Here is a 12342-nt window from a genome sequence, read left to right as displayed (position 1 = left end):
TAGGCTATGACACTAGAAGAGAGCCCATGAGAGGGAAGAACAAGAGGCTGAGGAAGTGGGGAGGGCAATAGGATACATTAGTCAAGAGGAAAAAAAGGTTATGGAGGTAGAAGGGGGCTCAAGGAACTGGGAGGGAAGAGGGGATAAAAATAAGTGACATTGTGTTTCAAAATGCTGTAATGAAACCTAATACTATGTATGCTGATTAAAATAATATTTGTCTTCATTACTTTTTTATTGCTGTGATAAGACCTCATGACCAAGGAAATTTGTAAAAGAAAGCATTTAATTGGGACTTAGAGTTTCAGAAGTTGAGGTCATGACAACCATGGTCGGGAGCATGGCAGCAGGCAGGCAGGCATGGTGCTGGAGTAGTAGCTGAGAGCTCACATCTTGAGCCACAAGCATGACACGGAGAGAGCTAACTGGGGATGATCGGTACTTTTGAAACCTGACAGCCCACCCCAGTGATACATGTCCACCAACAAAGCTACACCTCCTGTTCCTTCACAAACAGTTCCACCAACTGGGGACCAAACATTCAAATATGTGAGCCTACAGGGACCATTCTCCTTCAAACCACCACAATGTCCTTAGGAGGCATAAAAGACAGTGGGTGTCCCGAAGCGCATGCTTATCTGGCTGCATTACAGAAAATGTTGATTTTATTGGTCATAAAAGCAGATTCTCCCCCAAAAAACATTTTGCAGCAGCTAGCAAAGGATGGCTTTGGATGATAGAACAGTTGAGGATTCACAGCTAGCTTAATACTAAATGTCAGTAATAGATTATTTTCCAGGAGAATGACAAAGTATCTTATACAACCTTAGTGTCCTGTTTATTAATTTAGCAATGGTTGAAATATAAAATGTCCAAAGCATACTAATTTTCAATTAGAACAAAATTTAAAAATAGAACAAAATTTTCAAATAGAAGAAAAATTCTAAGATAGGTGATATCCTGTAAGGATTTCAAAACATCTTTTTTTTTTTTTTTTTTTTTGGTTTTTCGAGACAGGGTTTCTCCGTGTAGCTTTGCGCCTTTCCTGGAACTTACTTGGTAGCCCAGGCTGGCCTCGAACTCACAGAGATCCGCCTGGCTCTGCCTCCCGAGTGCTGGGATTAAAGGCGTGCGCCACCACCGCCCGGCTTAGGATTTCAAAACATCTTAACAAGATCATAAAGAGTTATAACTAACCAAATGAAGCTGAACAGGTGACACAAGTCTTAGCATATTTAGATTTGAGATGTTACTTCTCCAAGTACAAATTGGGAGTGAATTGGACTCAAAGCATCTTTTATTAAAATGCCCTGGAGGTTGTAACTGATAAGAATATAAACATGCTGCAGGGATAAACAAAACACCTCACTAACGTTTTGTCTGTAGAGACCCATTAGCAGAGATCCTATTAGACGGAGATGATAGTTTGCAATAAGCATCACAGACAGCTTTAGCAGAGGTAAGGTCCAGACCCGACATCACCATCATTCCTCAGAGGAACAGTAGAAAATCACATTCAGCCGGGCGGTGGTGGCGCACGCCTATAATCCCAGCACTCGGGAGGCAGAGCCAGGCAGATCTCTGTGAGTTCAAGGCCAGCCTGGGCTACCAAGTGAGTTCCAGGAAAGTTGCAAAGCTACACAGAGAAACCCTGTCTCAAAAAAAAAAAAAAGAAAATCACATTCACCCGAGAAGAGCCCAGGCCATGTGAGGGCTGAGCGAAGCGGTTCAGCATGCCTGGAGAATGCAGGGCTATGGAGGAAGGCACACAGTCCCCAGTGCTCACAGCTTGAGTTTATTCTTGGTGGTGCCTCACTCAGAAGACAAGACTCCACTCTATCCAGTGAAGCTAGATTTTGTTTCCTCTCAGAATCAAGAACTTGAGAGGAAATCTGTTCAAGACTTTTGTGAAACAGAGCTGACAAAGATCCAGACTCTTAGACTATTGTAGAGCCATTGATGGTAGAGTGGGAGTGCTTCTGGCGTGTCAGTAACTTGGGCTTACCAGCCTATGAGGTTTCTTCAGTTTCTAGGCTTCTAAAACATGTTCACCATTTCCTTTCTTCAGGCCATCTTTCATTTTTCATTTTCAATACTTAAGTTTACTTTTAGAAGTCTATGTGTTTAGATTGTCTGACACTTGGCCTAAGAGTCACATATTAGGCTATATCTTGAAGTTCACATTTCAGTTTTTCAAATTTACATATATGTGTGTGCACACACTCATATTTGCCATACACAGGGTGCTACCAATCATTGAGTGGTAGGACCCCAAACCAATCCTAAGCTGTAGAAAAACACCCAGAGTGTTTTAGACTTGTGTCTACCAAGTCTGAGTTTTGAAAATAACTGAATATGTGATAACTGATGGAAAGAAACAGTTTTCCTCTCATTTATCTGTTTCAAGGCTGCCCATGTCATGGGCCTTATGAGACCGAATGTAAACCAAAAGGATTTGTGAAATGTCTCCTTTAAAAGTCTCCCTTGTGCACATAATAAAAGACGTTCAATATGGCAGGCTATACATTTGAATCCCTAAATTAAGGGCACTGCTACTGGTCCTGGAGCTCTTGAGTGGCAAGAGATGAATAGCTATGACACTAGGCTGGGTTTTGAAACCTGATTTGTAAACCCCTCTCTGTGTTCATGTAGGATTAATCCTAAGATTCCCCTGGATACAAAAGTCGGCAGGTGTTCAGGTCCCTCAGCTATAATGCTACATATCCTATGCATTCTCTCATACACTTGGACTCATCTCTAGGTTATTTATAATACCCCAAACAGTGGAAATAGTTATACTAAGTGACAAGAAAATATCTATGCCTACTTAGTAGAGATGCAATTTTCTTCCAAATAGTCTTGGATTGCAGATGACTGGATCGACAGCTGTGAATTTGAAGGGCTACCTCAAAGATCAATGGAGAAGGTGACTGTAATAAAGATTTTTTTTTTTCCACTTCCAAATAGTGCTCCTTGGTGGTTCTTATAGCCACTGAACCAATAACTATTTTGGTGGATATGTACACAACCCATTATGAGAGTGTTTTTTTTTATTTATTCAATAATCATAGCAAATCTTAATTTAGGAAGTATTGTAGGCTACCCGAGTTGGATGCTAAATATAGCTCCCACTTACAGGGAGGTTGAGTCATAGCTAAAAACACTTGGGAAAAAGGATCCCAGACTAAAATCTGTCACATGCTTTCTGTGTGTCAGACACCTCCTTAAAAGCTTTTTGAGTATCAGTGTTTTAATCCAATAGCCACTCAGTCCTGAATAGCAAATACAAACAATCTTAACACAATCACTGACGTTTCCCTACCCCTAGATTGGTATAGATCTGTTGCTGACATAGACAAATGCTCCTTTCCATGCCTCCCCTTCCCATCACTAACTCTTGCTACAGTAGTTTTGACTCTTTAACTGTCCCTGCCTTCTCTGAATATCATTCAAATCACCTGCACCTTTGGCCCCGTGAGAAACGCCCTTCCTATTTCAGGGGTGCTCTCTCCCATCTGCCACAGCCATAGCAATCCATTCCTCTATTAGATCCACCTGCTTCTTCCTTGGGTGGGTTACATAGCCTGCCTCCCACACTGTAGACTTGACCTCGGCCATCTGTCTCCATATGGCCACAGATCTCACAATGCTCCTTACAGCCCAGAGCCTCCCTCTTCTCCCTGCCTGTTACCTCTCCCCTCCTACAGTTCCTTGGCACCTTCTCCTGACTTTATTATCCTGATGCCCTTTCACCTGCTCTCCTGGCTCTCCTGAATTCCTTATCTTCCCTCTCCTTTCCTTGCTGGTCCCTTTTTCTACTCACTTAAGCAGTATCCACACATACCCTCCCCTCACTGTTTTACACTTCTCATAATTTCCCACCACATCCAAGTCAAATCTCCCTCCTTGTCTGTGCATTTCTCCCATCGTGTGCATTTTATCTGGTGGTTTTCTGCATCCTCCAAGAGACAAATCTGTACTCATCTCCTTAGTTCATCTTTCAATTCCTTGAAGCCTCCTCCTGTGTGACAATACTGATCTTTAGAACTCCTTTCTCCATTTCCCCCTTTCAAGCTTCCTCATCTTCCCAGCTTTGCCTTTTCATGTAGAATCTACCTGCTCCACCCAACTATTTTCTCTTGGTCTCATGCTCTATTCTTTCTTACCTTGGACCTTTGGGTCCCTTCACCTCACTGTTTCTGTATCTGGGCTTTACTTTCCTTCTTTGATAAAATTTATTTGATAGAAGAGAACAGTCACAGAATGACATCTATCACTCAGTCCATGTTTTGTTATTCCCTACAGTCTCCACTCTTCTTTCTAGTCCCATTTGGATCCATCTCTGCTGCATCTCTACTGCCCTTTACCTTCTCCTACAAACTGACTGTACATCCACCATCTTATCCCTATACTTAAGCAAGAGCTCATACACAGAGACAGTACATCTAATATTTCTTCCTTCATTGTGGGATTTGTCATTGGGTCCAGTTTGGCTAGCCACCATATGAGAAAAGAAGTATTTAGGCTTTATGTAGATTTGAAGTTTGTCTGCAAAGGGCTGGAGGGCAGGCATGCACACATGGGCATGTTCTCATGCTCTGTTCCTCCTGAGCTCTTGACCCATTGTCTAGTAATTGAGAAAAGATTTTTTTGTTTGTCAACCTGCACTTTTCCCTCCTCTTCCCAATACCTCAAACCATTTCCAAAGCTGCCTATATTAGCTTGCAACCCCAAATAGTAGCTGTAAATAAACAAACCTGCAAAACTTCAGTCTGTGGCTAAGTGCTGTGGGATGTTCTGTATGCTGTGAATGTGTTGCTCTGATTGGTTGATAAATAAAATGCTGGTTGGCCAGTAGCCAGGCAGGAAGTATAGGTGGGATAAGCAGACAAGGAGAATTCTGGGAAGAGGAAGGCTGAGGAGGAGCATGTAATGGCACACAGGTAAAGCCACGGAACATATAGTAACATATCGATTAATAGAAATGGGCTGAGTTTACATGTAAGAGCTAGTCAGTGGTAGGCCTGAGCTAATGGCCAAGCAGTTTTAATTAATATAAGCCTCTGTGTGTTTACTTGGGTCCAAGTGGCTGCTGGACCAGTGGGTGAGAGAGATTTGTCGTGACTGTGGGCCAGGCAGGACACAGGAAAACTTTCAGCTACAGCTAACTATGAAATGGTAGTTATTTTAGCATAGGTATTCTTTCCAGGTACCAGTCACATTTTTTTGGTTCCTTTCCCAGCTATTGGTGTAGGAGACAGAAAGACCCTTGGAACCTTCATCCTAACCCAGTGAAGTCTATGCTGTCAGAAATTAGAAGTGCTATGACATCATCCTAAGCAGGGAAGCACCATCTACTTGCTATACTTTTTTTGGGTATCCACTACACCTCATTCCTTCTTTTTTTTTTAAGATTTATTTATTTATTCATTTATTTATTTATTATGAACACAGAAGAGGGTGCCAGATCGCATTTCAGATGGTTGTGAGCCACCATGTGGGTGCTGGGAATTGAACTCAGGACCTCTGGAAGAACAGTCGGTGCTCTTAACCTCTGAGCCATCTCTCCAGCCCACCTCATTCCTTCTTATCATTCCTACCCTTCACCAGAAAATAACTTTAGGAAAAATAAGTTAGGATTCACAGTAACAGACGCATAGAGCTTCACGTCACATCCAATAGCTTCCATGCCACTCACATTTCTCATACAATATTCCTACCTTGCCCAAATTTGAGAGAGGAGTCCAGACTCACTTCCAGTTCTGTGTTTGGGAATAGACAATGCTAGTGGCAGAGCTAAAGGAAAAACACAAGGTGCCCCAATCCTCTTTTAGTGGGCCCATGGAAATGCCAGGCTCCATATGGTGATACCCAGTGGGGACCTCCCTTGAGGGTTACATCTAACAAACCCAGACAAGTAGTCAGAAACACAGCTCTTCATTCCCAGAAAAACACCCAATAGTTACTGTTTTATTGAATACAATGGACACCAACTCAATGTCTAGGGAGCAACCAAAACCATAGAAACTGATGTAACATTTACAAGTAGCATGGCCCAGTTCTCTTCAGAACTCCCAAAGGGTAAAGGAAAAATGATGCCAGCTCCCTTCCTTCTTAAAGCCCAGGTTGGGAAGACCTTGGACTCCCATCCCTTTCAAAACTTTCAATCCTGTTCTTTACATGAGTGCCTCAATCCTGTTCTGCCCCACAGCCCCTGACAAGGACCTTCTCTTTACTCTTTCGTCTCAGTGGCATGACTGTTCTTGCTTTTGTCTCTCACCTCCTCTGGTGCAGGTTGCTCAAGGGAAGAGGCAGTCTGCTCCTCTGGCATTTTGCTTAGTGAGGACCCTGTCTCTGGTCTAGTGCCTTCAGGAAGCCCATTGAGTCCTAATGAAGGCTGCTTGCTCACAGTCTGAGCACATGGAGCCGGAAGCAGGTCTGGAAAGAAGCCATCTACCCCCAGGGGGTGCCCCAGAGTCTGTGGGCAGAGTGGACCAGGGAAGGGAGGTTCTGGCAGACAGTGGCCACTCCAGGGTCCTGGACCTGTGGAGTCAAAGAACATGGGAATTATTGGACAGGACTAAGAGCATTGAACACTACTAAATTGTGTGAGTCTCTTTCTCCTTCCTCAGGACCACGGCTCAGGTCCCTAGTGCCGTCTGAGTGAGACATTAATACCAGCCTCTCCCTCAGGATCAGACAGGCCCCTGCACTCCAGGTCCTGTGATTTAGTAGAGCATGGGTAGAGGCCAAGGGCTGGCCCATATAAGCACCAAGGAGACCTGGAACCACCTGGCCATCTCTTTCATTCCCCCCTATGGAAAGAACCCTCTCATTCATGTGATGGAGGGCCTTGGGGTTTCAGAAGTCTAGGTAGTTAGGCATAATATCTGCTAACAATTCTGTACCAAGTTCTTTTGTTCATTATTTCTAATGGTCACCACACCTTTCAGCAATATGAATCCAGTGCTCCAATATCAGATCCACAAAAGTTTCAGAACAGCTCCAAGCAGGGGCAAGCCGGAGCTCTGCTCGCCACCCATGACCTGCCTCATTCTGCCTTCCAGCTAAGGAGGTGCTCTGTCCTTCTCACATTCAAACAAAAGGGAGTGGGGACCTTCCTCTCCAGCCCCAACTCACCCATGTATCCAGCATGTGGCTGTAGCAATAGCTGACCAGGTGGAGGCCCTGGGCAATAATCCTGTGATGTGTCCCCACTGAGGCCAAAAGGAAAAGAAAAAAGAGAGTCTTCCGGCGGGAGAAAGCTTGGGATGGGGAAAGGGAAGGGGGGCAGATAAGGAAACTGGGACTGAAACGGTGGGAAAAGAGGAGTCTGTGGAGCCTGGGGGAACTGGAATGAACCCAACTGGCTGCTTGCTTGGTAATACTGAGGCCCCAGGTCTTCCAAATTTGAGGGTGATGAGGAGATGCTATGGAGAACAGAGGAGCATTTAGTAAGGTATAACAGTGACCTTGTTCCCAGTTTAAAAAAAAAAAAAAAAGCCTTAACCCCTTTCTCCATCTCTGTGGCAACATCAACCCTTGGACATCACTTCTGTCTCATCTCCCCTCATCCCCGACCCCCTGCTCACTCGTTCCCCTTGTTTCTCTTCTATTGCTACAAATACTGGATCATTCCTACCCCAGACTCACCCATCTTCCTACTCCCTATCACATAAGCCACTTGGACCCACTCAGCCCCTTCCCTCTCCCCACTGTCCTCTCTCCAAGTTACATCTGAACTTCGGTTCCATACCTGGGGCCCCAGGACCCACAGGGGCTGTCCTTGTGTAGGCTGTCACTTCCAGGAATGTCCCTTAGTGGGGGCATCACTTGAGGAGTTTGCATAGGACCAAGAGGAAGAGGAAGGTTGGTCCTTCGAAGAGGTGGGGGGCTTAAGAGTGGTGAGGTCTCTGCTACCCTCTGAGCACCCTCACTTTGCTGAGAGGGGGTCAGAGGCTGGTCAGAAGTCAGCAGCATGGGGGGCTCTAGGAAAATATGGAAAATAGGGGATCTCAGCATAAGAAGGTGGGCACTGGGAGGCAGCTATGGCACTGCTGAATGGCAGATGGTGCAATGCCTGGGGATCCCCTGCTAACCTCTATGGAGCAAGGACTTCCTGTTCCGACTGCCTTCTTTTTTCATCCCTGCCCTGCCCACAAACTTTCTGAAGGTGGTAGCTCACCTGGAAAGGGGTCCAAAATGTGCTCTGGGGGAACAGGGCCGGGTTCTAGATCTGTAGGCATGGGAGCTGGGAGCTCAGGTGCAGACCTGCAGCCAGAGTGAAGGAAGACTGTAGCTTCCATGGCCACTGGATTTAGAACTCAGATTCAGTGCAAGGAAATGGCCATTTAAAGGCACCAGCAACTCCTTGACTCCAGCCCAGCCCAAATCCCCTGAAGGGTTAGTCAACACCCTCAAGCACTCTGATGCCCAGCTTCCAATTCCCCTTTAAGGCCCCCCAGGACTCCCGTGTGGACAACCCAGGAGCGTTCTCACCTGCTTTGACTGCTGTCCTCACTGGGGGCTGCAGGACCATCCCGACTTTCCTTCTCGCTCAGTTTCTCCACTTTTCGCCACTTTGCCCTACGGTTCTGAAACCACACCTACGAACGGAGGAAGGGGACCCAAACTTGAGAATGCTGGCAGAGACAAAGTCCTGGGTGTCACTGTGAAGGACACTTTACTGGGTTTCAGCTACTTCACTTCAAAATATAAAAAGACCCTGGTAAGCACGGGAAGCCTAACGTCATGGGTTTGGCCCTAGTGTCATCTAAAGATGTGCGACACACAAACCCATGCTTGCTGAACCAGGCCTAGCCCGCAGTCTTTCCTCTGTAATTGGTTAAAGCTGTGGCCCATAGAACAGCTGGGACACCCCTGCATCTGAGCCTGACTTGGGTCTCTATGCCAGCTGAGACTGAGCACATGCCCTCTCCCAGAGAGCTCTGACCAGCAGCAGCTTCCATATCACCCTACTGGTCAATTAGCCAGCCCTTTACCATGATGCGTTGGGGGGTGACCCCCACCATCTGGGCAATCTCCCGGCGCTTGTCACTGTCTGGATAGTGGTCTTCCTGGAATAGCCGTTCCAGCTCCTCCAGCTGGTCTGCAGAAAGAAGACACTTATGAGGGAGGCCAGACACCACAGCAGGAGAGAAGAAAAGGAGATGCCCATTGGGCACCCATAGCAGGTACGACCATTGGTGCCAAAGCAAGAGTATGCCGCCTCTCATGCATAGTGTGATATATGCATTTCTGATTCTTCTATCCTGGTCTAACAAGCCAAGACAGCCTGCCTGGCCTTCCCTTTCAGGGTCAGAGGTGTTGGCACTGCCACAGATGAAGAGAAACATGTAGGACAAAGTGACTAGCCATACCCCAACATCTCCTGGGGCTACACTCTTTGCACTGATCTACAGTTTTCTCTGCCTTTCGGAACTAACCTGAACGGTACAGGGTTCGAGTCTTTTTCCGAAATTGACAGGTCACTTCTAGGGACTCCTTCTTCAGGTCCTCCTCTTGACTGTTCTTGGCCAATGTATTGAGGAGACTGCGGGCTAGGCCTGGTTCAGAAAGCATAGGTTTGTGTGTAGCACATCTTCAAGATGACATTAATGCCAAACCCACGGTGTTAGGCTCCCCGTGCTTACCAGGGACTGAAGAAATGGATGGCTTTGCTGTCTTTACCTCTGTCTCTAGAGAAGTAACTTCTTCCTGGGCTTGGGGACTACAAGCAGCTGGTGCTGGGTCTTTGTAGGGGCCCGCTGTGTGTGTGTCAGCACCCATTAACTCTGCAGAGGCCTTTGACAGTGGTCTCTTTCCCGAGCCAGCCCTGGGAAATGAGGACTGCTTGCCCTGGTCATCTTCAGTCCGTGAAACGGAAGCCTTCAGTGGTCCCTCTGACTCCGGCCCAGGAGTCCGGGGCTTGCCTCCAGCTTCCTGGCCTGTGGAGAGCAGCAGGCCCTGGTACCAGGTGGTAGAGTCCCTTCCTCCCTGCAGCTGATCTGTGGTTAGAAGCCAAGCTTTCCTTTGCCTGTCCACCAAATGAGGCCTGAATGCCTGGCATACCTTCCTAACTGGACAGTCGGGAGGATGGACTAGATAGGTTCTCAACCTTTCTAATGCCGCAGCCTTTTAATACAGCGGTGACCCCCAACCATAACATTATTTTCATTGCGACTTCATAACTGTAATTTTGCTACTGTTATGAATCATAATATAAGTACCTGTGCCTTCCAATTTGTCTCAGGCGACTGGGACCCCGGTGAAAGGGTCATTCAATCCCCCAAGGGGATAAACAAATATTGCAACCCCGAGGGGTCTTAATGTGAGAACAATGGAAAACTGGGTACACATTTTCTTATTCCCCCCGCCCCCCCACGCCAGACATCAGAGGTGCAAGTTCAGGGGACAGGCACCAGGTTTGATCTAATAAACAGCTGTTGGGGCAGGGGTGAGTAGGAAGAGAAAGAACAGGCCTATTATTCTGGCTTTCGTCAGACCAGCCCCCTTGCCCCAGGAAGCTAGGCTCTGTGGCCACAGAGGAGACAAATCAGGCTCCCTGGGGCTCCGCAGAACAGGCACGAGGACATCAGAGGGGTCACAGGAAAGGTGCCTCTGACTTCCCTCCTCCCTCCCCCCCTCCCCGCTCCTCACTCCGCTGCTCTGGCTCCTTCCCCTCCCCCCTCCCACCCAGTCCAAGTGTTCCACAGGTGAGGGGAAGCGCCCATCCAGAAGGAAACCCCCCTTCACACAGTGGTAAAGCTCAATCTCCCCCACCCCAACTCTGAGTCCCCTTACAGATGGGGCTCGCCATGGGTGTTATCAAGAGCACAGTATGCCAGGCGGTGGTGGCGCACGCCTTTAATCCCAGCACTCCGGAGGCAGAGCCAGGCGGATCTCTGTGAGTTCGACGCCAGCCTGGGCTACCAAGTAAGTTCCAGGAAAGGCGCAAAGCTACACAGAGAAACCCTGTCTCGAAAAACAAAAAAAAAACAAAAACAAAAAAAAAAAAACAAAAGAGCACAGTACCCACTGGGTCCCCACGAGGCAGGCATTCCCCCCACCCCAGGTGACGAAATGGGGATAAGCTTGCGGAATGATCGACCCAAGGGCACACAGGGTTGGGGTACAGGAGCACAGACAGGCTAACTACCCCTCGGCCACCACCTGGAACTTTCCCCAGGCTCCCAAACACTTGCCCTCTTTTCTGCGTATATTCCTAACAAAAGAAATATCCCTTCAGGGAGTTGCTGTCATTTCCACCAGAAAATGTGTGAGTGACCGCTGCTGACTAAAGCTTCTGATGTCGCCTCTTAACAAACAGCTTCCTAACAATATATAAAGCTAGCGGGCAAGAGCTGGCTCAGAAGCCTCTTCCAGCTGACTCCAAATACACAATGCAACCACTTCAGAGAGGGGGAGAGGATAAAGGTGGACCAAGGGACACTGGGACAAACTAAGCTTTACAACAGTTTAGGGGGGCTTGTCGCACACTAATAAACATGGTACAGAGTGGACACTCAACAACCTGAACCTTGTTGGACTGAGAAAGGTGAAGGGCCTCAGAACCTAGATTAGAGCAGTGTTGGAGACTTAAGACCAGGTCCGTCTCCAGCATATCAGGGATGATTCCTAAACAGAAGGCTGCGGTGAGGTCGCCTCCCTTCCCCACTACCACCCACAGACCTAAGCAGCCTCTTAAGGTTGTCAGTGGGCTCAGCAAGCCCTCACTAAGGTCGACCCCGATGCGTGCTCACCCCGCGTTTTCCTGCAGAGCTTCTCGGTGGGTTCCATGGCCCGGACTCCCACTTCTCAGCTCGCCCTGGTGCCACAGGAGCAGCCTTAATGAAGTCCGTGGGGTGGCCAGGTGTGTGGAGTCTGCACAGGCCAGGGCGAGCGCAGCAGGAGCCTGCGCCCCCAACCCCACCCCCAGGGCGAGGCACAGCACACCTGGGGTGGGGTGGGGGGGCTGGGAGATCCATCCTGCAGCTTCCTGAGCGCCTTTATGCAGCCCCAAGGGGGTCCAGATGCCGGTCACCTCCCTAAAGCTGGGGCAGGAACAGGGCAGCAGCAGGATTGCCGAGCTGCTGGGGTGTCTTCGAAGGTGAGGTTCCCAGGCTCAGCACACATTGTATGGACATGATTCCACGTGCTTACGTCTTGACCCTTGTGTAAGGAGACTTCTGCAACCACTCAGGAAGAGAGTCCCCAAATGTGAGGCTGCCCAATCTCCTGCCTGCTTCAAGGATTTTTTGTGTCTCAAAGTCCGAAGTGACTTGAACATCCTTAACTTATAGATCCAGGAGCAAATGGCAGGATCGGAGCTGAAAGCACCTC

General features: G+C 47.8%; 1 protein-coding gene across 1 annotated transcript; it reads right to left on the bottom strand.

Annotated features, from left to right (window-relative positions):
• Positions 1-5993: 5993 nt before the first annotated feature.
• On the bottom strand, positions 5994-11888 carry Nobox (NOBOX oogenesis homeobox). Its single transcript, XM_006985046.3, has 9 exons — positions 11763-11888; positions 9631-9947; positions 9447-9531; positions 9003-9109; positions 8500-8606; positions 8186-8271; positions 7757-7988; positions 7141-7430; positions 5994-6543 (listed from the first exon to the last, which is right to left on the bottom strand). Exons 1-9 carry the CDS (start codon positions 11797-11799, stop codon positions 6233-6235), a joined length of 1572 nt encoding a protein of 523 aa, XP_006985108.1. The 5' UTR covers positions 11800-11888; the 3' UTR covers positions 5994-6232.
• Positions 11889-12342: the final 454 nt, after the last annotated feature.

Source organism: Peromyscus maniculatus, chromosome 3, assembly GCF_049852395.1.
Source record: "Peromyscus maniculatus bairdii isolate BWxNUB_F1_BW_parent chromosome 3, HU_Pman_BW_mat_3.1, whole genome shotgun sequence".
In the NCBI taxonomy this organism is placed as follows: domain Eukaryota; kingdom Metazoa; phylum Chordata; class Mammalia; order Rodentia; family Cricetidae; genus Peromyscus; species Peromyscus maniculatus.
Note: the sequence above shows the minus strand (reverse complement) of the source record. Positions and strands in the feature narration are given on the sequence as shown.

Excerpts from the sequence above, each read along its gene's own strand:
- Nobox (XM_006985046.3), bottom strand. The coding sequence starts at position 11,799 with ATGGAACCCACCGAGAAGCTCTGCAGGAAAACGCGGG. Across the intron at positions 9,948-11,762 it reads GCTCTGCAGGAAAACGCGGG|GCCAGGAAGCTGGAGGCAAG; the intron begins GTGAGCACGCAT and ends TGCTCTCCACAG. Across the intron at positions 6,544-7,140 it reads GCCACATGCTGGATACATGG|GTCCAGGACCCTGGAGTGGC; the intron begins GTGAGTTGGGGC and ends TTGACTCCACAG.